Below are 21,366 nucleotides of genomic sequence, written 5' to 3' on the forward strand. Positions count from 1 at the left end.
GAAGGGTGTGGCTTAGGAGCGTGCCCCAGTGGCACCATTCCTGCACCCTCCTCTCCCAAGGCTGGCTCATGGTGTCCAGTCCAACATTGCTTTTACCCAAAAGGCAAGCTACAGCTCTGTCTGTGTCTCTCTTCTGTAGGTCTCTCTCTCTCCCCTGTTTGTCTTTTTCTCTTTGTCTCTGTCTGTTACTTTCTCTGCCTCCCCCCTTGCTCCTCTCTCCCCACCCCAACGTTTCTTCCTCATTCCTTCCCTCTGACAGTGACTGAACATGGCAAGAGCAAACCACATTTTATTTGATCTTAACTTCCCTACTGATTCTGGCTACTTTTTCGAGAGAGGGGAAAGGGCACGCTGGCTACAATAGTACCAAACTTCTCTACCCCCTTGATGTGGAACATGTTATCATCAAAGAAGATGTGCGGCCGGATCTTGACCAAGATGGGCCCCTTGGGGGCCCCAGCCAGGAAGAGAGCTTCGTCGATCTCCAGGCCCCAGGCACGGAGCGTTTTGAGTACTCGGGCCCCAGAGCTGGCTGCACTCCTGGCAGTGATAAGATAGGTCCTGATGGGGCAGAGCATTCTCTCGTCTTTGGCATAAAACTTCTTTTGCAGCCGTCCTAAATCTTGTAGGAATTCTTTCAGGGGACCCTGGGGATAGAACAGGCAGCAATGACAAAGGGCATTTGGAAAACCCAGGAAGGCTAGACACAGAAATCTCCATCAGACCTGATCCATACCGGCTCATGGCTCTGAGGGAGGCAGCCTGCTGGATCTCTCTGTGTCTTGGTCCCCCCCCTCTCTCCCCAATATCTCCTTCTTTTTTTTTTTTTAAACCCTTACCTTCCGTCTTGGAGTCAATACTGTGTATTGGCTCCAAGGCAGAAGAGTGGTAAGGGCTAGGCAATGGGGGTCAAGTGACTTGCCCAGGGTCACACAGCTGGGAAGTGTCTGAGGCCAGATTTGAACCTAGGACCTCCCATCTCTAGGTCTGGCTCTCAATCCGCTGAGCTACCCAGCTGCCCCCCCAATATCTCCTTCTTGCATGGTGATAAGAAGCTGAGGACCACCAGCCATCACCAACCTGCTGTCTAGACCTCACAGTCCCTCGTGCAAGGTGAATGTTGCCTCTTCTTTTGCAACATGAACTCTGGACCTGGCTTTCAAAGGCTCCTAATCTCAGCTGCCCTCACATAGTCTGACGTCCAGCCACAGGGACTTTTCTCTGCCTGTCACACTTCTGCTTCCCTCTTGTGCTTCTGGACTACGCTCATCTTGACCCTTCATGAATGAGGTAGACCTCCCCCTCTGGGATTTTGTGCTACAGCCCAGCCCAGTAAATGAATCATCACCCAAGGACACCTAACAGAAGATGAGTGTCCCTGCATGTGCTGGCATGTACATGCCGGATAACCAGAATGCTCAGGGGACAAGAAATGTGCCCTTAGAGCTGGGTCCTCTGGGCAGGAAGCATCAACCTGTGCTCTTCAGGAATGATCATTTGAATCCCCTGGAGCCACCGAATCAACAGAGATCATCTGGGGAGAGTTAGAAGACAGAGATGACTCTTGGACTGTGACACCTTGCTAAGGGTGACCACGAAGATCTTTGTCATCTTCCCGAGGTTGATGTTAACAGAATCATATTATAATCCAGGAAATCTGGATACTGTAGGTTGTCAAGTCAAGACTTGACTGCTTGGTGGCTTCTTGAACGATTCTTGGAGGTACAAGTCTTTCTGGTAGAAGGCAATATGTAGGAAGTGTTACCAGAGATGATGGAATCTTGGGGAAGAAACAAAGGCTTTCAGGGACATACACAGTGTCTTACATCTACTCCTGAGTCAAGAGGATGGCAGATTTGGGAAATGGTTCGCTAAGAAGATAACACCTGAGAACAGGGCTGGGTTTTGTACCAAACACAGCGATGATGTCTAGAACACAAGAGCACACCGAGCAGAGTCTGGCAGGAATGCTTTCACCCAGAGCCATGCAAAAGACATTAAAAGAGTTTCAAGACCCAGTGAGAAGTTATTTTGCCTATATATTAGGGAGAGTTGCTGGGTCAGAGATCCATCCAGTCTACTACTTTTTGCTCTTTCTTTGTCCTTGGGAATCCCCAGGAATGTCTTCCTTTTTTCACAGAATTTGGTTAATAAATGAAGGGGACAAGGAATTTTTTCCTGTATTTGTGTTCTCCATAATCTAGGTATTGGGAAGGCTGGAAAGATTGATGGACCACCTCTTAATTAGCTATCACCAATTGAAGATGTCTTGGAGAGACTAAATAATGAACTTCTATTTGTTAAGCTGCCTGACTCAGCTTTGATCATCATGAGAGAGTCATGGAGACCTAGATCACTTTATCAGTTATATTGCTGGCCCAACCGATAACCCTGATAAAATCAATAAACTTATGTTCTTACCCCCAAGTCAGTCTCTTGAGATACTTTTAATTGTACCACAACAAAGCAAAATGGGGAGACAAACTTGCCTGGGTATTGCAGAAGTCCTAGAGAGAGCTTACAGTAGAGCAAGAAAAATAGCAAGAAAAATGCCTGGAAAGCAGAACAGAGAAGAGAGAAGAAAGGAGCCACGCTTGTGGACTCAAGAAGGTTTTATACAAATGACAACATTATGGGCAACTATAAATCCTAATTCAAGGAGGCAAGTTGGACCTCAGAAACACATGGTAACTCATCTAAAAAAAAGAAGCAAGCATCCTCAGAAACGTCCCCGGGACTTGGTGATAAAACCCATGGCTTAACATGGTGCTTATTGTCCACACCTTTTTTTTTTCAAAAGTATATTGTATAAATGGAGATTTTGAACCTTTGGACTTCATTCCCCAGAAGTCCTGGGAGTTCCCAAAATTCCCTATAATCTCTCCTGCATCTCCACATTGGCAAGATCACATTATTGGTTTTTAACTGGCGGTAACTCCTCCCATGCTCTCTTCTTTCATGATGTAGCATCAGCAGTGATGGTGGTAAGGTGGGAATGGCTGAAATGGCCAACCAGCCATGGGCACGTGGTTTTTATTTGTGTCCTCTTTATTCCTTGATTTCTAATGATCCTTAATACACCTCATAAAAATAATATTTTTATTATTAGAGATATAAATTGAATTTTTACAATATCAAGTAAATGGATGGTAGTGGTAGGAGTGGAGGACACAAGGTGACATTTCACTTTTCTTTTTTTTTTTTTAAGTTAAAACCCTTACCTTCCGTCTTGGAGTCAATACTGTGTATTGGCTCCAAGGCAGAAGAGTGGTAAGGGCTAGGCAATGGGGGTCAAGTGACTTGCCCAGGGTCACACAGCTAGGAAGTGGCTGAGGCCAGATTTGAACCTAGGACCTCCCGTCTCTAGGACTGGCTCTTAATCCACTGAGCTACCCAGCTGCCCCCCATTTCACTTTTCAATAGAGATTTTTCTGGGAGGGAAGACAGGGATGAAAGAGTGGAAACAAATCAGAGGAAATCTGAATAAATATTAACCGGGGCAGAAAAAGAAATGATAATGTTATTGGCATATGTGAAAGTACTTTAGGCAAAAAGAAGAAAGAGATGTGTGCTTCAGGAAAGATCACACTGAAATATCACGGAGGGGGAAGGTTGAAGCCCTTTGAACATTGGGGCAAAAACAAGATAAAATAAAACTGTCCTCTCATGCAGTAGGCAGAATCTTGCTGATGGGACAGGACCTAGCCTTGTGAAAGGAATGTCCATGCCTCAATGATTTCTGAAGAGTTGAACCAGGAACCTCCCTGCACTTGCCTCAGTGGGTTTGGCTTGTGAGAACCCAAGGTTCACTTCTTCAAGAGGACAGTTAGAACAGGAAGGTACCTTTCCAAGGAATTCAGTTATTATGAAGAGGGCCAGAGTGACCCACTGGTATTCTCACACCATCCCAAGACCTCAAAGAAGGCCTCCAGAACATTGGGTGGACCCACTGTGGAGAATTTACAGGAGGATCTCAAGACAAGAGTCATATGGGATGAACTGGCCAAGGTGGCTCAGCATCTGCATCAATTGAGGGGACAACAAATTGATAAAATTCCAGAAGCAATGGAGCAGGAGGTGGTCCATCGGAGAGCCTAATCGTGTATGGTATTTAGAATGAGCAGGGATAAAAACTATTTGTTTTCCACAGAAATTTGACTTTCCAATATAGACTTACTTCTCTTCCACCAAGGAAGGAGGGACGAAAAGAGAGACAGACAGAGACAGACAGAGAGACACAGAAAAGAGAGAGACAGAAGCAGTCATTTGTCACCAAATTGCTGATCATGCTGATGCCATTTCTATGGCTGTAGGCATGTTGTCTTTTATTTTCTTGCTTCCGTGTACTTCACTGCATAGGTTCAGATAGGGCTCCTGATGCTTCTCTGTAGTCCCCATAGTCTTCCTGGGGTACATTTCATTGTTTTCATGTATTGCACTGGGTTTATCCATTCTCCAGTAGATGGGCATCTACTTCCCCCAACCATTTGCAGCTATTGAAAATGTTGCTAAACATTGTGATGTATGTGGCATCTTTATTTCCGTCTTTCCCTCCTTGAGGTGTATGCCCAGCACTGGGACCTCTGAGCCTTTCAAAGGGTCTGGATATTGGAGGCATTTTTTACATCTGATAAATGAAAGAGTTAAAAAGGGACCCGTAAAATGATTAATTTGAAGATAAAACGAGTTATGAGGAGCAATAAGATAGAGTAAAGCAAGAAATAGTTTTACAGATGATAAAAGGTAGTAAGATGAGATGGTCCTTCATTTCAGGATGTATGAAGGTCATTTGAAAAACTTGCTGTGTTAAGCCTGGAAAATATAATTGGGAAAAACCTGAAAGGGCTCTTCATAGGTTTGAGAGGCCCTTCCATGGAAGAAGGGCCAAGCTTGTTCTTTATTCCCAGAGCAGATATTACAGAGAGGTAGATTGAGGCTGGACGGCAGGATAAACTTCCAAGACAGAACTGCCTCATTCTGGGGCAGCCCAAGAGGCCTTAAAGCAAAAGCTGGATGACCTTTTCTCCGGGATGTTACAGAGAAGGCCCTTTTCAGGGTGTGAGTGGGACCGGAGGGCCGCGGAGATTCCTTCTAAGATGTCAAAATTCTGTGCCTTTATCAAAATTGCAAAAGTGAAGTCAGTGGGAGCCCCCAACAGAATCCCAAATAAGTAGGAAAGCTGTCAAATGGAATCAGTTTCCCTACCAGAAAGGGAAGGATTTGGATTAGATCATGTATGGATTCTCCTCTACCTCTTACATTCTATGTCCATAGGAAAGAATTGTTCAACATACCTGAGCAAGAGGCTTGTTCTCATTAAATGGATTTTGAGAATTTTTGTCTGATCCTTTTTCAACACTCTGCTCCTCTTCGTCTGAGAAAAGGAGGGCATCCCCATCGAAGGCCACTCGGAGTTGTGTATCTGAGAACGGCAAGTCTTTATTCCCCAAATACATTGTGGCCGCAGCAATCCCTGGCAACACAGGCAACAGCTCCATTAGCACCATCCCACGGCCTGCCTCTGTGGTCTCCGGCCACCCCCCAGCCCGATTCCACTTTTTATAACGCCGCCGCAAAGATACATCAACCATCCTCACATCCTCCTATATAAGAAATAGCCAAAGGAGAGAATTGCGGAGGAAAGGGTGAGTCTCGACGACATGCCAGGCCTGCTTTTTAGGTATTCACCCAATTTCGCATGGCAACGGCGCCCCTCTTTTCTGTGCCCCCTGTGTCGGCTCCAGGGCTGGGTAAATGTTTCACATTCTATCCTCTTCCCTTTCTGCATCTTCCACTGCCCAAGCCTTGCTCCCAGGAGAGAAGGAGTGCTTCTTATTCCTCTTCCTCGGGGGCAGGCTCGGTGCCAATCTCTGGGGGTACAAAGAACGACAAAGACGGTGCCTGCCCTCGCGGAGCTAGAAAACGTGCCACTAGCCCAGTACAAAAGACACTGATTCAGAGCAGGCGGAAGATGGCTTCAAAGGCAGGGACTCTCCAGGAAAGGAGGTGGGGGAGGGTTTCCCACCAGAGGTGGTGAGTTAGAAGCAGCAGGAGAAATGAGACAAAGGAAGAAGAAGATGATTGAACATGTCTTTGTTGATTGGAAATTTAAAAAGATTCAGTGAGACAGAACACTGCCTTGCAGGGACCCCAGTCATGAAGTGTTTCCCGGCCATACATCAACACCATTCAAGATTACCAGCACAGACCTACCCCAGGAGGACAAAAGTCAGGTGAGGCCTAAAAGCAAGGGATTTGCCATTGGGCAGAGAGAGATGCAGGGCCGAGGATCGTCTCCTATCAATAGTGCGAGCCTGCAGGTAGTCCTTTTGGGGGCGCATAATGTGCTGGCTGCTTGGAGCTCCAGGACACTGCCGAGCCTTTGGACAGACAGTGATCCTTCAAACGAGTCTGCTCTGGCCTGCCCATCCACGCAGAGACCAAGTGCAGACAACGTCTCTCACCCTGATTTTAAGGAGCATTTCAGTCGCCTCCTTAAGGACGGGGTGGCAGCGGTTACCTCTGAGCCAGGCCAGACAGATGCACCATGAGAGGTGAAAAGGAGTGGAGAATGAGGGGGACCTCCAAGATTCCCATGAAAGCCAGGACTTTACCAATGCTCTGGGATGGTAGCAGGAACTAGAGCACCATGCTCTAGAACACTAAGAACTAAGGGAACATTAGGATTACCCAGAAGCTCGTGGAGAGAAGGCTCAGAGGGGTTCTTAGCAGGCTAGTCAAGACATTTTTGTTAAGTACTATATAGGTGCCAGGCCCCGTGGTAAGCAGGGAGACAGAATCCAAGAAAGGCGCAAGCAGGCCCTCGTTTAATGCGGAAAACCACTCCAGAACAGCTGTTTGCAAACTCTCGTTGTGTTTCTGTGATACTCTGGAGAGCACACCAGAGGGAAGGTGCTGGCGTTCATGGGCACGAAAGGCTTCACTCAGAGGGGAGGACATCAGGGAAGCCAGAGGTTGATATGAGGAGGGAGAACAGGCCAGTGTGAGCCAGAGAACATGCTCAGAGTTCAGAGACGGAATGTCATGTGTGCAACCACAGGGAGTCAACAAGCCAGAGTCTATAAGTGTTTGATACTGAATAATCTCTGGGAGCAGAAACACAAGCAGAGGGCAATGATAGTCCCCACCCTTACATTCTGATGGGGAAAGACAAGACCCCAAAGGGAGGGAAGAAGGAGAATTAAGGCACTCGGTGTGGGGCCATTATAGAAAAATCCCAGATAGGTAAGAGCGCAACCTGAAGAGGAATGAGGATGGGTGTCCTGGCCATCCTCTCTGGAGGCTGTGAACCAACAAAGCTGAGGGAGAGGCTGCCTCTAGTGAGACGTCCTGAATGAGGTTCTAGGCTTCCAGGATGAAGAGACTCTCATGGATTGTAGAGAAAGTATGGAGTCAGGAGGGCTCACCAGAGAGGAATAAAGACATGACGGAGTAAAAGCTCTCTTTGGAGCCAACGGGACTTGGCAGCAGATTGGCTACAGTGGAGAGGGAGTGAGGAGTCAAATGTGGCTCGTAGATTGCAATGCTGAATGACTGGGAGATGGTGGTGCGTTTGACAGTGAAATTTAGAAAGAAGATTAAGGAAGGAAGATAATGAATGCAGTTTTGGCCTCGTTGAGTTGAAGATCTCTGGGGGACATCCAATTTGGGACATCTAGACAGCTGGAGAGCGAAACTAGAGATCAGAAAAGAGATCAAGGCTGAGAGGATGCTTAGCATCGAGATGATCACTGAATACATGTGAGCTGAATCAAATACATGTGACATTCACTTCCCTCTCCTCTTGGTCCTTGAAAGCCAGGCGGTGTTACTTTCTTCCCAGTCGAGGGCTTCACACTTCCTGATCACTTTTTACAAAGCTTGAAAAAATGGAATTGAAGTAGGATTTTTAATAAAGCTTAGGAAAAAGGCTTGGAGAAAGGCAGAGACAAGGAAGGAAAGCTAGAAAACCCAGACCCAGGGAATGGTGGGCAGACCAGTTGGGATGAAGCCAAACGTTCACACAAAGAACCTGACATTAACCCGGAAGTGGAGACTGGAGTCAGATTACAGAGGAACTTGAATGGCAGTCTGTGGAGTTTGGACTTTGTCTTAGAGATGACAAAGAGTCACTAAGGCTTGAGCTGCAGCAATCATTTCGTTGCGTTGTTTCTTCCATGAATGAGCGTTTTTCCTTTAGGAAGAAGGTGGGGAGATAGACAATCTGCTTTGCAGATAAGTGACTGCAGGAGAGAGTGGATTGTGGGGACACCCCTAGAGTAGGGCTTATGGGAGCACAAGCACAGATCCAGTGGATAGAACACCGAGTCCTGGGTGGTCACCTGGAAACTAGCATGGAAAAATGACAAGAGGCGGTACAGGATGGTGTGGGAAGAAGAGGGGCAGCCTTGAAATCAGGAAGATGTGTGTTCAAGTCCCTCACATGTACTGGCTCTTAGATCTGGACAAGTCACAGCCTTTTAGAGATGTTAGATGAGAAGAAATGCCAACCTGCATTGTGGATGGAGCTCTTTCACCTGGGAGGTCTCTATTCCAGTGAAGACAATATCCAGTCTAGTACTTATCACTACATTCAAGCCCTAAAGCAAATGCTTCAGTTAATTTGACTAGGAATATTGAAGAGAAAGTGGAAAGGGGGGGGGGGGATCCATACCTTCTTCTATGGCTTCTTGGACCTTATCAGAATCTGCAGAAAGATATAAATTGGTAAGATAGGTCTTTAGGTAGCCAATAGGGCTTTCTCCACCAGTCATACAGAAGCGGTCAATCAACAAGCCTATAAAGAGACAAGAAAACCACTGTTATGGAAGGGAAACACCCTTGGAAAAGACAGAGATTCAGCCTGGAGAAATCTAGGGTCAGATCCAGCTTTGGACATTATGGCCATGAAATGGTCAAATCAAAAATGGGAAGGAATTCATATCAATCTTCCAACTCCAGACATTTTCTGCGACTGCCCCCATGCCTGGAACCCCTTCCTGACTTTCTGGGGTTCCTTCAGATCCCAGCTCAACTCTTGGCTTCTTTGAGAGGCTTTTCCCATTCCCCCGGCCACTAGTGTTCTCAGATTTATCCTGCCTTTATCTTGTTTGTAGACAGTTATTCGGTGGTTATCTATGGCCTTGAGAGCAATACCTTTTTTTGTATACTCAGGGCTTAGCACAGTATCTGGCACACCGTAGATGCCGAAGTCACGCTTGTTGAGTGATTGGCTTGCTGACTGAAGTGCTGACCTTCCCAAATCAGAAAGCTGGGCAGAAATTATGCCTGTTATGATTTCAGGTTAATGAGAAGAGTGAATGTCATCTCGTGGGGTTAGAGTCAGATACGCCTCAAAGTATCAGCACCCTCCTACGCGTGATAGAATGGAGAGCACCAGGAGATCCCATCCTTGTGCATGAATGGGGGCCGCCATTGTTATTCTGCTTAAGAAACAAACATTTCAACTGATTCTTTAGGGCTTCAGAGAGCATCAGACCAAGTACCTGGAAAGTCTTTTGCCCAGCAGATAGGATTACTTTAATAAATCAGACCATTAAAGCTGCCCTCATGGAAGCCAAGAATTCATGGATCGAAATTGTTTCATTCATTCAACATTTTTTTTCAGTCAACTGGTTAGCATTAATGTACAATAATAATGATAATAGCATACATTCAAGCAATCAATCAATAACCTTTTTAAGTGCCTACTATGTGCCAGACATTATGCTAAGAGCTGGGGAATCAAAGAATGGCAAAAGACAGTTCAACTCTCAAGGACCTCACAATCTGAAGGAAGAGGCCACAGGCCAACAACTATGTCTAGTGACGCTATATTTAGGGAAAATTGGAAATAATAGAGAGGGACGACACTCGATTTGAGGTGGGTGGAGAAGACTTCTTGTAGAAAGTGGGATTTTATCTGGGTCTTGCAAGAAGTCAGGGAAGCTGGGACTGGGAGAGGAGGAAGAGGAGGAGCATTCTAGGCATGGGGGACAGCCTGAAAAAAAATCCCCAGAGCTGAGAGGGTCATCTTGGAGGAAAGACATTATGATTGGATCGAAGAGTAGATGGGGTCGAAAAGCATGTATAGTTTTATAACTCTTTGGGCATAATTCCAGATTGGAAATATGTATTATATGATAATATATGTACAACCTAGATCTTATTATCTGCCTTCTTGAGGAGGGGGCAGAGGAAGAGGGAGGGAGAGAATATGAATTGAAAAATATCTGAAAGTAAATATTAAAATTGTGTCGACATGTAATATGGAAAAAATAAAAAGGAGTACCAGACAATCAGTAAAGTGTAAGAAGCTAGGAAAGGGAAGTGTGTGTGTGTGTGTGTGTGTGTGTGTGTGTGTGTGTTTAGGGGGACAGGTCATGAAGGGCTCTGGATAGTAGACAATTGTGTAATTGATCTTGGAGACAATAGGGAGCCACTGGAGATTATTGAGGGAAGGGGGAAAGATTGAAGGGAAGGATGACATGGTCAGACCTACATGTTAGGAGAATCACTTTGGTGGCTGAATGGAAGACAATGAATGGAAGACAAACTGGAGAGGAGAGACTGGAGGCAGGCAGACCCACCAATAGCTCTTACAGTAGGTCCAGGTGTGACGTTTTGAGGGTCTGCACCAAGACAGTAGTAGTATCAGAGGAGAGAAGGGTCATATGTGAGAGCTGCTGCAGAGGGGAAATGGATGGCATTGGGTGGGAAGTATGCAGGAGAGATTGGGTGAGAAGTCCAGAAAGCCTCCTGGGATGTAATCCTATGGGACTGGGAGGGGACGTGTTGCCATCAACAGTAAGGAGGAGGCAAGGGTTTAGAGGGAAAGATCATGAAAGATCTGTTCCAACATGTTGAAATCTGCTGGACATGCATTTGGAGATGTTGTTAGGAAGGGGGAAGCTGAAGACTAAAGGCCACCAGAGGGATTAGGGTTCGAAAAATAGATTTTAAAATTATCGGCATCAAGATGGTAATCCAGTCCATAGGATCTAATGAGGAAATGGCCCAAGGCAGAACCTTGAGAGACACTCACTCTGTATAGGCTCATTTGCTCTTAGAAACCTTGGAATTTAAAGTTGGAAGATCAATTAAAGGTCCCTTTTATTTTTTCAAACAAGGAAATAGCCCAGGAAGACCAACTGATTTAGCTCCATCTTCCTTCACAACAAATATTCGATGGTTCCCAGTTGCTTCTAGCCAAATATAAACTCTTTAGGCTAAGCTTTGGAGCCATCAGCAATCTGATTTCCCACCTATCTTTGCAGTCTTTCCCTTTCCCAAACTCTCTTCCAATCAGACTAGCCAATCCCATTTTAGCTCCTGTGTCTTGCCCTTGCACAAGTGGTCTCTCCTGTGTCTACAGTTCCTCCCTTTGGTCTCAGATACTGCCAAATCTCCTTCAGTCTCCAGCTCAGCTGCCACCCCTACAGGAGATCTTTCCTGATTCTCCAGAGCTGTCCTCCTTGGCTTCTTCTCTCCTGAGCTGTCTCTCTCTGTTTCTCTCCTTCTCAGAATTATTTATATCTAGCTTGAGTCTATGTTGTCCTTCCCTCCCTTCCCAGCCACTAGAGTATAAGCTCCTTGAGGGGAAGATCACAAATTCTCTCTCTCAGTGGCTCCCAGCAGCGACACATACAAGAAGTACTTCATGTTTGTTGAGTTGTAGACTAACCCTATGATTTAGAGAGGGCCACTTCCATTTCTCCATCAGAATCTCCATCAGAATCCATCAATCAGAAAAGGGAAATGACTAGTCCATGATCTCATAGCTTCAGGGACAGAGAAAACTCCAAAGATGAGGAAAGGTCCCAGATGGCTTGCCAAGGATCACAAAGCTAGTAGTGTCTGGGGCAGGATTTGAACTCAGGCTGCCTCCCCAGGCTGCATTAAGTGACCGGAGGCAGGGAATCTGTGAGTTCTCTTGTCCCTTGACCCACAGCCACAGTGCTGTTCTGCATCTTGGGTCCAGAGGCCCCAGCACAGGACCTCACTCTGAGCAAGTTTCTTGGATGTTCTGTATTCACTGTTGCGTGTCTTCCTGCACTAGGACTGTGTCCCTGGTTACTCTCCGAAGGGCACACTGGGAGGCAGGATGGAGCACATGTGGCCTGTGTGCCCAGCCTGCACCTGCCCCCCCCCTTTTCTAGGTTGGGGACCCCATCTCTGCGGATGACCTTCCCTGGTCTCTAGCTGCCGGCTTTATTTGCTGAGCAGCTTCTTGCAGCCCCATCGGATGGTCTTTGGCCAAGGCGTGCCATCTGCTACGGGCTGCCATTGCCCACTGGAACGGGGCTGCTGGTAAGCCTCTCCCATGCCAGGAGGGCTGACGCTCCCTTGTCCATACCGCAAGTCCTTAGGATTCATACGGGGCCAGAAAGACAACCGGCACCAGCTGGAGCCCTCCGGCCAGGACCAAGGATGCTCTCTGGCTGGGACCCGGGGCCAGGAGAGGCTGTCGTTCTGGTCAAGTTCCTGGCTCTGAACTCATCTGGGATAGTTCGCTCAGCAGAGCCCCCGGAGCCGTGGCTGTCTGGGGAAGAGGCTCCTCTCGGCTCCCGCCCTCTGCCCTTGGAACGCTGGGCTCCAGAGAGGAAGAACAAAGGAAGCGGAAGCTGGCGGGAGCCCACGTGGAGTCGTCCTTTATCCTGCGTCCCTTCCGGCAGTCTTCCTCCGCCAGCCAGAGCTCTAACCAGGAAGGCGCTGCTCGGCCCCTAGTCCCTGGGCTGTGGCCGCCTCTGGGCTGACCAGGGAGCCTCCATCGTTCCTTCCAAGAGGGGGACAGTGAGCAGAAGGAGGGAGCCGGGGATCCCCGGGGGAGCTGCTCTAGAGGGGGACGCAGGCCAGCCGTCCTCGGGATTCCGAGGGGCCCCTGGGGGGGGGGGGCAGTGCTTACTGGCTTTGCCTGGAAGGAGCAACTAGGAGGAAGGAGCGGCGGCTTCGAAGAGGCGAATGTGGGCTTTAGACGGACGGAAGCGCAGGCGACACCAGAGGGGACCCCGCTGGCCCAGCAGAGAACGACTCGGAGGGGGTGTCCTAAGGGACCTTCTGCTCCCTCCCCACCCCGGGCTCATTCCCGAGCCCGAGCCACGGGCAGAGACGCCCGAGACCTTTCTTCCTTCCTATCCAAGCGAACAAACGGGAGGGCGAGGAGCTGCCTTCTACGGGGATTCCCCCTTAGACAGGGTGCCAGCACCCTCCCCCGCCTGCCCAAAGCGGACCACTCGGGCTATTTCCTGGACTCTTCAACATGGTTTTTAACTCAAATTGGATGCTTTTCAGTGGAATTAAATGAATGGGATGTTCCATCTAAAATGAGGGAACGGGGCTGTGTGTACCTATTTGCACATGCATGTGTGTGCGTGCATGTGTGCACATGTATGCACATATTCGCACACGCATGTGTACATATGGGCGGTGTGTCTGTTTACATGTGTGTGCACATGTGTGTGCCTGTTTACACGTGTGTGGTCAGGACGGAGGGCTCTGGAGGGAGGAGAGGGGACAGACAGGCTCTGGAAGCGGGCAGGGCTCCTTTCCCTGGACCTCGCCACATGTCCGTGGGCGGGAGCCGCTTGTCTCCCGGCCGGAGCGCTCCCTGACGCAGGCCGAGCAGTCTCCCAGCAAGAGGCAGCCCCCCAGAACGCCCCCGACTCACCGTGGTGGTTGATGCTGTTAATGAGCCGCACCCCCACCTGGGCGTGGTTGTTGGTCATCAGCACGATGTCGAACAGGTCCTGCTCCTTGGGGTAGAGGCTCCGCAGCCTGGCATTGACGCTCTGCAGGGCCTGCGGGTTGCACACAGCGAGGCATGAAGGACTCCCGAGCGTCCTGGGCCCCAGTGGGGCCTCAGACACCTCCCAGCTGGGTGCCCCTGGCCGAGGCCCCTCACCCCCATGGCCCAGCCCTTCTGCCTTGGAACTGATAGGCAGGAGGAGCTCTGAGGGTCCAGAGGAGACTCCGGCCGGGTGGGGAGGCAGAGGTACTCTGCCAATGAAGAGCATCCCACCAGTGTAGACAAGCAGCTTGGAAGGGGGAGCCCTGAGCAGAAACGGGGGCCCCGGCACCCATGACTTGGCTTTGGGAAGGAGCCCCGCCTGGAGCGCCCCTCCAGGACCTCCTTGGCAAGGGCTCCTCTCCCCTCTGCCCAAAGAATTCTTGGGGAGCAAAGCCTTCGGGGGCTCCAAGCCCCTTGGAAACTTTTCAACCCTTTCCCTTCTATCTGAGAATCACTACCAAGCATTGTTTTCAAGGCAGAGAACAGGAAGGGCTCAGCAACGGGGTTCAGGGACTTGCCCAGGGTCACATAGTAGCTAGGCAGTGTCTGAAGCTGGATTTGAACCCAGCACCTCCCATCTCTAGGCCTGGCTGTCCATCCACTCGGCCCCCTCGCTGTCCCAGGCTCTTTGGGAACCTCTCACTGAAGGCTTGATGGGAAGCCTAAAACGGTCCCTTCTCTAAGGATTCTCTAGGGCCAAGTAGAAGTAAGTCTAAAGTGTCTTCGGCCTTCCTCGGACTTGGCTCAGCTGTGCTCGTTATTCTTGGTCAGCTCACTCAAGTCTGCAGGCGAAATCTCCCCATTTCTGCAGCCTCTTCTTCCACTGGACAAGATTGGGATGGCCTAGACCGGGAGTCAGGAAGAAGAGTTCGAATCCTGACTCTTCGCGGCCGTGTGGCCGTGGGCCCGCCACCTGATTTCTTTGTTGGCCTCAGTCTAGGAATCGTAACGGCACCCTCGCCCCGGGCTCTTGTGGGACTCCAAGGAGGTGGCGTATAGACAGAGTGCTCTGCCAACCAGAAAGCTCCGTCTGGACTCGCCGTCATCGTGGTCTTCGTCCCCCACCACCCTCCTCACGCCAGTGCCAGCTTTGTTCCAGAAGCGCAGCCCCCGGCGCTGAACACCATGCGCCGGGCCTGGTCTGCACTGAGCAGAGGGGAGCGACCAGAGACCTCCCGGGCCTGGGCTGAACCCCGTTAAACCATTGGGCAGCTGCTGGTGGCGGTGGTCAGATGCGGCGCCCCCGGGCTCATTTAGTTTCTGCCTGTGCCGACGGCATCCGGCTCTGTGGGTCCAGCCTTTCTCTCCTCGAGAAGCTCCGGGATCCGTCTAGCATCGAAGGAGTCAGCCGCTCCCCTGGCCTCGAGTCCCCTGCCAGCTGGACCTGCATGCTGTCTGCAAGGCCATGATGAGGCCAGAGAGCTCCGAGAGCCTCCTTTCACAGCGACAGGCAGGCCACTGGTGTGACAGTGAAGGCAATGGCTCTGCTCGCTTCCGTGGGCTCTGAGTTCTAGTGTCTGGCCCCCATCTGGCCTTCTGTCCAGAGGAGCTGCTGGTTCTGCCCAGACCTGCCAAACAACCTTGCATTTCCCCTGAATCAGTACAGTTGCCTCTTGGTCTGCTGGGAGCTGCCTGGGACGGAGCCCTGTGAGAGCTCCTTTGGGATCATTCTTTTCTTCCTTTTCGAGTCGTTCCGTGACCATTCTTTCATTCAAAGGGCGATGGTTTCCCCATGGAAGCTGAGCCAGGGCTCCTGCTTAGCACTTCCATATTCCTTCCCATATTAAAAAAAAAAAACAAGACAAAACAATTCCTTTTTGCCTTTCTGCCTTTTGGACCACTTCTCCAAAGACCGGCACCATGGATGAGCCAGCATCCCTCTGAGTGTCCCGAGCACTGCCCATGAACAAGGACTTTCTGCATCTATTTCATCATCTCTCCAACTCTAGCCTTTCAAAGGTCACTGCTGGTGGCTCAGAAATACACGCAGGCACTGTTCTCTTTAAGGTGAACAAAGAGAGAGGGCAGAGACTGAGCGTCTGTCCCCAAACGTAGATTCTACGCGGAGCCTCTCACCCCAGCAGCCCCAATTCTTTCGTCTCATCCCTTATTCTCTTTTCCTGTAGTGAGGGCACCGTCTCCACCACCTTTCAGGTGAGGACGGGTGCTTGTTTTCCAGGCTAAGCAAACCCTTCCATATTGTGACTTCAGTGGCTGCCCTTTTAAAATGAATTTCCCTTCTCCCTCCTGGGTGGTCACTTCCTACTTCCTACAGGCAGGTCTTACCCATCCCTAAAACCCTGCCCTTATTTAGCTTAGCTTGTTGGCACTCAGTGCCTGACCCTCGGGAGAGCTTTTGTAATGCACTCCTGATCCCATCACTCAAGCAGAGCCATTCTCTCCAGGATCCTAAGGCTGATCTCTCCTCTCTCCAGGTCGGCGCCTCCTTTTCTCATAAGGTTCTCACCCTTGACTTCTCTACAGCTTCCACACCAGCTGCACTCCCTTCCACACACGTCCTCTTTCTTGGCTTCCATAGTACTTGTCTCTCCTGCATCTCCTGACTCTGACTTCTTCTCAGGCTCCTTTGCTGGCTGATGACCCTTGCCATGACCACCGGCTGTGGGGGTTCCCAAGGCTTTGTCCCGAGTTCTTCTCTTTCTCCTCAGGGAGCAGAGGATTCACAGACCTATTTACGAAGCCTCCCTCTCCCCTGAGCTCCAGGGCTCTCTTTTTAACTGACAGAGGGATGGTGTGCCGGCATCTCAAGACTTACCCATGCAGAACACGAATAGAGATTCTCCTTCACCCACCACCCCATCCATCAGAGTCAGGCCCGTCCGTCCTCTCTCCCTGAGTCTCTCCAATTTGTCCTCTTTTCTCTACTCACATAGCCAGCACCCTGGGGCAAGCCCACATCCCCCTCTCCTCCTAGACTACGACAGTACACTTCTGACATGTTCTTCGGCTGCCAGCCTCTCCAATGTCTCGCCAAGTGACTATTTCTCAGGCCTGACCTTGGGGTGCCACACGCTCCTGCTCAGAGGGAGTCGTGGTCCTCTGTCGGCTCTCGGAAAACCAAACTCCCCTTCCTTGTCAGCATTGAAAGCCTCCCTTCCCTTTACCTCAGCACCAGCCCCCAAATCGGGAAGACTGGAGTTCCCATCCAGCCCCAGACATCTTGGGCAAGTCCCTTCCCCTCTGTCGGCCTCTGTTGTGAGGATGGAATGGGATAACATAGCCCAGCGCCTGGCCCATACTGCTCCTCTCCCTCCCCTGAGCTGACACTCATTAACCTGGGCAGCCCTATTTCACATCGCTCGCCTTTCCTTCCCTCGCGGTGATAGCCATTCTACAGAAAGGACTTTCTATCGATTCTGTACGTACGGCTGCCCAGGGCTGTGATCTTCCACTCGTGTGTGCACACAGACACACACTCACTCATACACACATTCACGCATAGACACACTCATCATGCACACACAGTCGCACAGGCATGCACACACTCATAGACATGTACACACAGAGACACACTCATGCACACATTCAGCCACACTCACACATATAACACAGACACACACAAAACACAGATACACAGTCACACAGAGACACACAAACACACATTCATGCGCACAGACACACAGACATGCACACACTCACCGGCACATATATACACTTACAGACATGCACTCATACACAGATATACACTGACAGATACACAGAGACACACACATATATACACACACAGACACGTTCAGACACAGAGACACAGACGCACACATACACACACACAGACACACTCATCATGCACACACAGTCCCACAGGCATGCACACACTCACAGACATGTACACACTCATGTGCACAGCCATGCATACTTGTACTCACTCACACTTATAACACACACAAAACACAGATATACACTACTCATTCACACAGACCCATACACACAGTAACACAGAGACACACACAAACACACATGTTCATGCACACAGACACAGACATGCACACACTCACCGACACATATATACACTTACAGACATGCACTCATACACAGATATACACTGACAGATACACAGAGAGACACACATATATACACACACAGACACATTCATACACAGAGACACTCACAGACACACACATGCACACACACACGCACGCGCACACACACACACAACATGGTGGCTGAGGCTTCACACCATCCTTGAATCTCCAAGTCTGAAGTCATGGAGTTCCATGTGGGTGTTAACCAGGAATTCCCTCTTGCTGAGGCCCAGCCCCCCAGCGATGGGCAGTCTTCCCTTGGCACAACCGCCAGGGCAGCAGGAGGCTCTGGGTCCTCTCCCTTCCTCTTCCCTGTGGTCTCATTAGTTCCCCAGCCATCTTAGCTCATTTTCCAGACTATCTCTGACTTCCCCATCTCAGCCCTGACTGTCCAAGGCCACGTCTCCCCAGACTGCTCCTCTCGTCTCCCTTGTCTCATCCATCCTTGTTGAGGTCTCCAGAGCCGTCTTCCACACTGCTGTGGTCACGTCGCTCATCTCTCCACGTGCCACTGGGGCCTCTCAGTTACTGGCCAAGTTGAGTTTCATGTCCTTGAAGGAGGCTCCATGTTCTAAGAGACGAGGCAAGGACGGAGTGGCCTCTCGTCATAGGAGAAAGCTGGACCAAGGCCAGAGGGAAGACTGAGTTTGAGGAATAGCAAATGGGCCACTTTGGATGGAATTTAGATGAGGGAAAGGTCTAGAAAGACAGGCCTTTCCAGGTCAGCTGAAATGGGAAGCATTTTATGTGCCACGTGAGCATGTCATTTGCTCTTGGTTTAATCTTGGAAGCAAAGGGAGTCCCTGGCAGGAGCTGAGCTGCGAAATGGTATCATCGGGTCTGTGCTTTCAGGAAATTCTTTTGGCTGCTGTGTGGAGGACGGGCTAGAGAAGAGAAGGAACAGATTCAAGGGAGACCCTGAGAAAGGCGTTACAGTAGTCTGGAATAGGCCACTGAAGCCCTGACTAAGCAAGGGGTAAAAGGATGTCTGTCCAGAAAGAATGACAAGACCATAACAACATACCAGGTGTGGACTAGGAGTGGTCAGCGTGAGGGAAGGAAGGACTTTCCCTGTAGCCCTTAAGAGCACCCCTAGCCAAGTGGGGAGAGAGAAGGGCCGGGGGCATTGGGAAGAGCCTCAACTGTAGAATAACGACCAACCAAGCGAGAGCCAGGCTCAGCCTCAGCTCCAGCCCTTGCTGTGGGAGGCTGACCATCTTCCTCTAGCTCTCGTACCCCCCCATTTCCTTCTTTGTAAGACGGAGACATCACCTTGGTACAGTCTACCTTGTATAGCTCCACTAAGTACTTAGCCAGCTGGCATCTTATTGGGATTGGGGGTGCAGATCATCCCACCTCTATGCCATTAGAGGCAACAGTCCCTGCCATGCTGGTCATCCACTTGTAAATGATCATGTCATGATCTCAGTGAAACCTTTGGTGTTTCTTGGGGTTCTGAGAGACCTTAGAAAGAAAGCCTTTGTTCTACAGACAAAGGATCTGAGGCTCTATCAGGGAGCGAGTGACTCGCCCAAGGCAACAATGCCAGAATGAGTCAGAGCCCAGACTTGAACACAGATGTGTCTTGCTCCTCGCTTCTAGGCTCTTTCCACTGTTTGAAGAAGCATTTGAAGATTTCCTCATCCAATCTTCTCCTGTTAGCGGGTAGGAAGGCAAGGCCAGTAGCTGACGATGACGGACAAAGAAATGAGTCCCTAGCTTTGGGTCAAGTCGGACCCAATAGCTCAGCCCAATAGACCGTCCAAACCTCAGCATCTCTCACTCTGAAATGAAGGGGACTGGACGAGGCCATCTCTGAAGTCCTGACGGCTCTCAAGTCCGTGTCTGTAAGTGATTCCTCATCACTAATAGCCACTAAACAGAGACCTCAGGGTTCCTGACCCTCATGCCAAGGCTTCCTTGACCAATTACAAACTGGGCTAACTTAAAGGGAAGCAGTGGTTGATGCCATTTCCCTTCGGAGGCTCTTTCAAAGAGGAATTTTTAATGTGCTGATTTTGAAGTGTGAGCAGGTGCCTGAGCCCCTCACTGTCTCAGCCTCCCTGGATACTGTCTCCCCCCAGCCACAGACTTGTTTTCAGGCCGATCACAGCTATGTTCAGGGATTGAATACCACTGGTTGTCTCTGATCCCCTCCCCTCAGGACCTAGGTGGAGGTGGGTCACTCTGGAACATTCTCTTCTGCCTAAACCATTGTCTATCAGGGCTCCAGTAAGGAAGGCCCATTTCTGGGAGCTATTTGGGGATGACCTAGAACCCTAAGAGGACCACCACTACCCTTCTTTGCCACCAAGGCTCTGGAGCACGTCCAAGTTGGAAAGACCTTTAGAACAGAGTTGGCCAAAGGCTGCCCTGGAACCCAGATCCCTCAGCTTTACGGACAGGGCCTTTTTCCATTCATTTTGCATGTTTTTACCAGAAACGATGACTGTTACCACATTTGTCCAATTAGGCCCACGTGTAGAGGGGAAACACTCTCCTAGAGGGTAAGAGATGGCCACAAGAGCTTGACCAAGCTGGGGGAAAGGCTTGAGTTTGACCCCAGGCCAGGCCTTCTAACGTCCAGGGCACCAGGTTTTCTTTTAGAGCTGGCCAAATCTGCTCTTGGGAAATTGGGCTCTGGGCTCCAGTTCAGCATGTTAATCCCTGGGAAACAGTTCCTTACATGGAGGCTGATGAAAGGGATGGCAGTGTGATGGATGGGGGAAGCACGAATGGGCGAGCTAGGAGATGGCCATAGAGGAAGATGATGATGGGAGCCACAAGTCACAGAGTCAGGCCCAGAGGGGCCCCAATAACAAAGCACCTAGTCTAGACCCTTCCCCGAGCAGAGGGGGTGCCCAGAGCTTGCCTTGGGCTTTTCTCCATTCGGCCTGGGACGGTTACCTTGATGAAGCCAAAGGCAGGTCCAGGGCTCAGAATGACATTCTCATTGAGGACCTGGTACTCCATGTACTTCTCCAGTCCTTCATTTTCAAAGATTTTACTATCTTCCACCATATTGAAGAGTGCTCGGGAGGAGACAGCAATGGTGATCGCATTCTTAGGTTTGGGCTGCAGGGAGAGGTGGTCAGAGAGATGGAGGAGTCAGGAAGGGTGAGGAAGAAGGGTGGGAGACAGGCAGATACACACAGCTAGAGGGAAAGTAGGGTGAGCAGTGGAGTCAGAGTGGAGGAGGGGTGACTCCTGCTGAAGGGCAGGTTGGTTGGTTGGTTGGTTGGCTAGGTGACTAGATGATGGCTGATGGCAGATGAGAGAGGGAAAGATGGATGAGTGAAGGCCAAGAAGAGAGGATGGGATAGACACACAAAGGGCTGGGGGAGAAAGAGGGAAGCAATGGGAGGACAGGTAGAGGGGATGGGAAAGGGGCACGTTAAGGAGGCTGAAGGGGGCCAGAGTCCAGAAGAAGATAATGGTCTGGGGCCATGTTGGCGAACCTATGGCACACGTGCTGATGCATGCCAGAGGGGGCTGCTCCCTTCCTCCTCTCCACTTTGCCTGAGGACATTTCTGTTA

General features: G+C 50.0%; 1 protein-coding gene across 7 annotated transcripts in view; it reads right to left on the minus strand.

Annotated features, from left to right (window-relative positions):
- Nucleotides 1-273: 273 nt before the first annotated feature.
- NT5C1B (5'-nucleotidase, cytosolic IB) overlaps nucleotides 274-21,366 on the minus strand; it is a 38,785-nt gene continuing 17,692 nt past the window's right edge. For 6 of the 7 annotated variants that reach the window (XM_007506098.2, XM_056814830.1, XM_056814838.1 and 3 more), the window contains 5 exons: nucleotides 20,737-20,904; nucleotides 13,667-13,796; nucleotides 8,675-8,797; nucleotides 5,295-5,473; nucleotides 274-647 (listed from right to left, as the gene is read on the minus strand). In XM_007506098.2, the coding sequence (XP_007506160.2) occupies nucleotides 309-647; nucleotides 5,295-5,473; nucleotides 8,675-8,797; nucleotides 13,667-13,796; nucleotides 20,737-20,904 (939 nt within the window). In that variant the 3' untranslated portion in view covers nucleotides 274-308. The remainder of the gene's footprint in view (nucleotides 648-5,294; nucleotides 5,474-8,674; nucleotides 8,798-13,666; nucleotides 13,797-20,736; nucleotides 20,905-21,366) is intronic. The other variant, XM_016427179.2, reaches the window with a different exon arrangement.

The sequence above is a fragment of the Monodelphis domestica genome, chromosome 1 (assembly GCF_027887165.1).
Source record: "Monodelphis domestica isolate mMonDom1 chromosome 1, mMonDom1.pri, whole genome shotgun sequence".
In the NCBI taxonomy this organism is placed as follows: Eukaryota; Metazoa; Chordata; class Mammalia; order Didelphimorphia; family Didelphidae; genus Monodelphis; species Monodelphis domestica.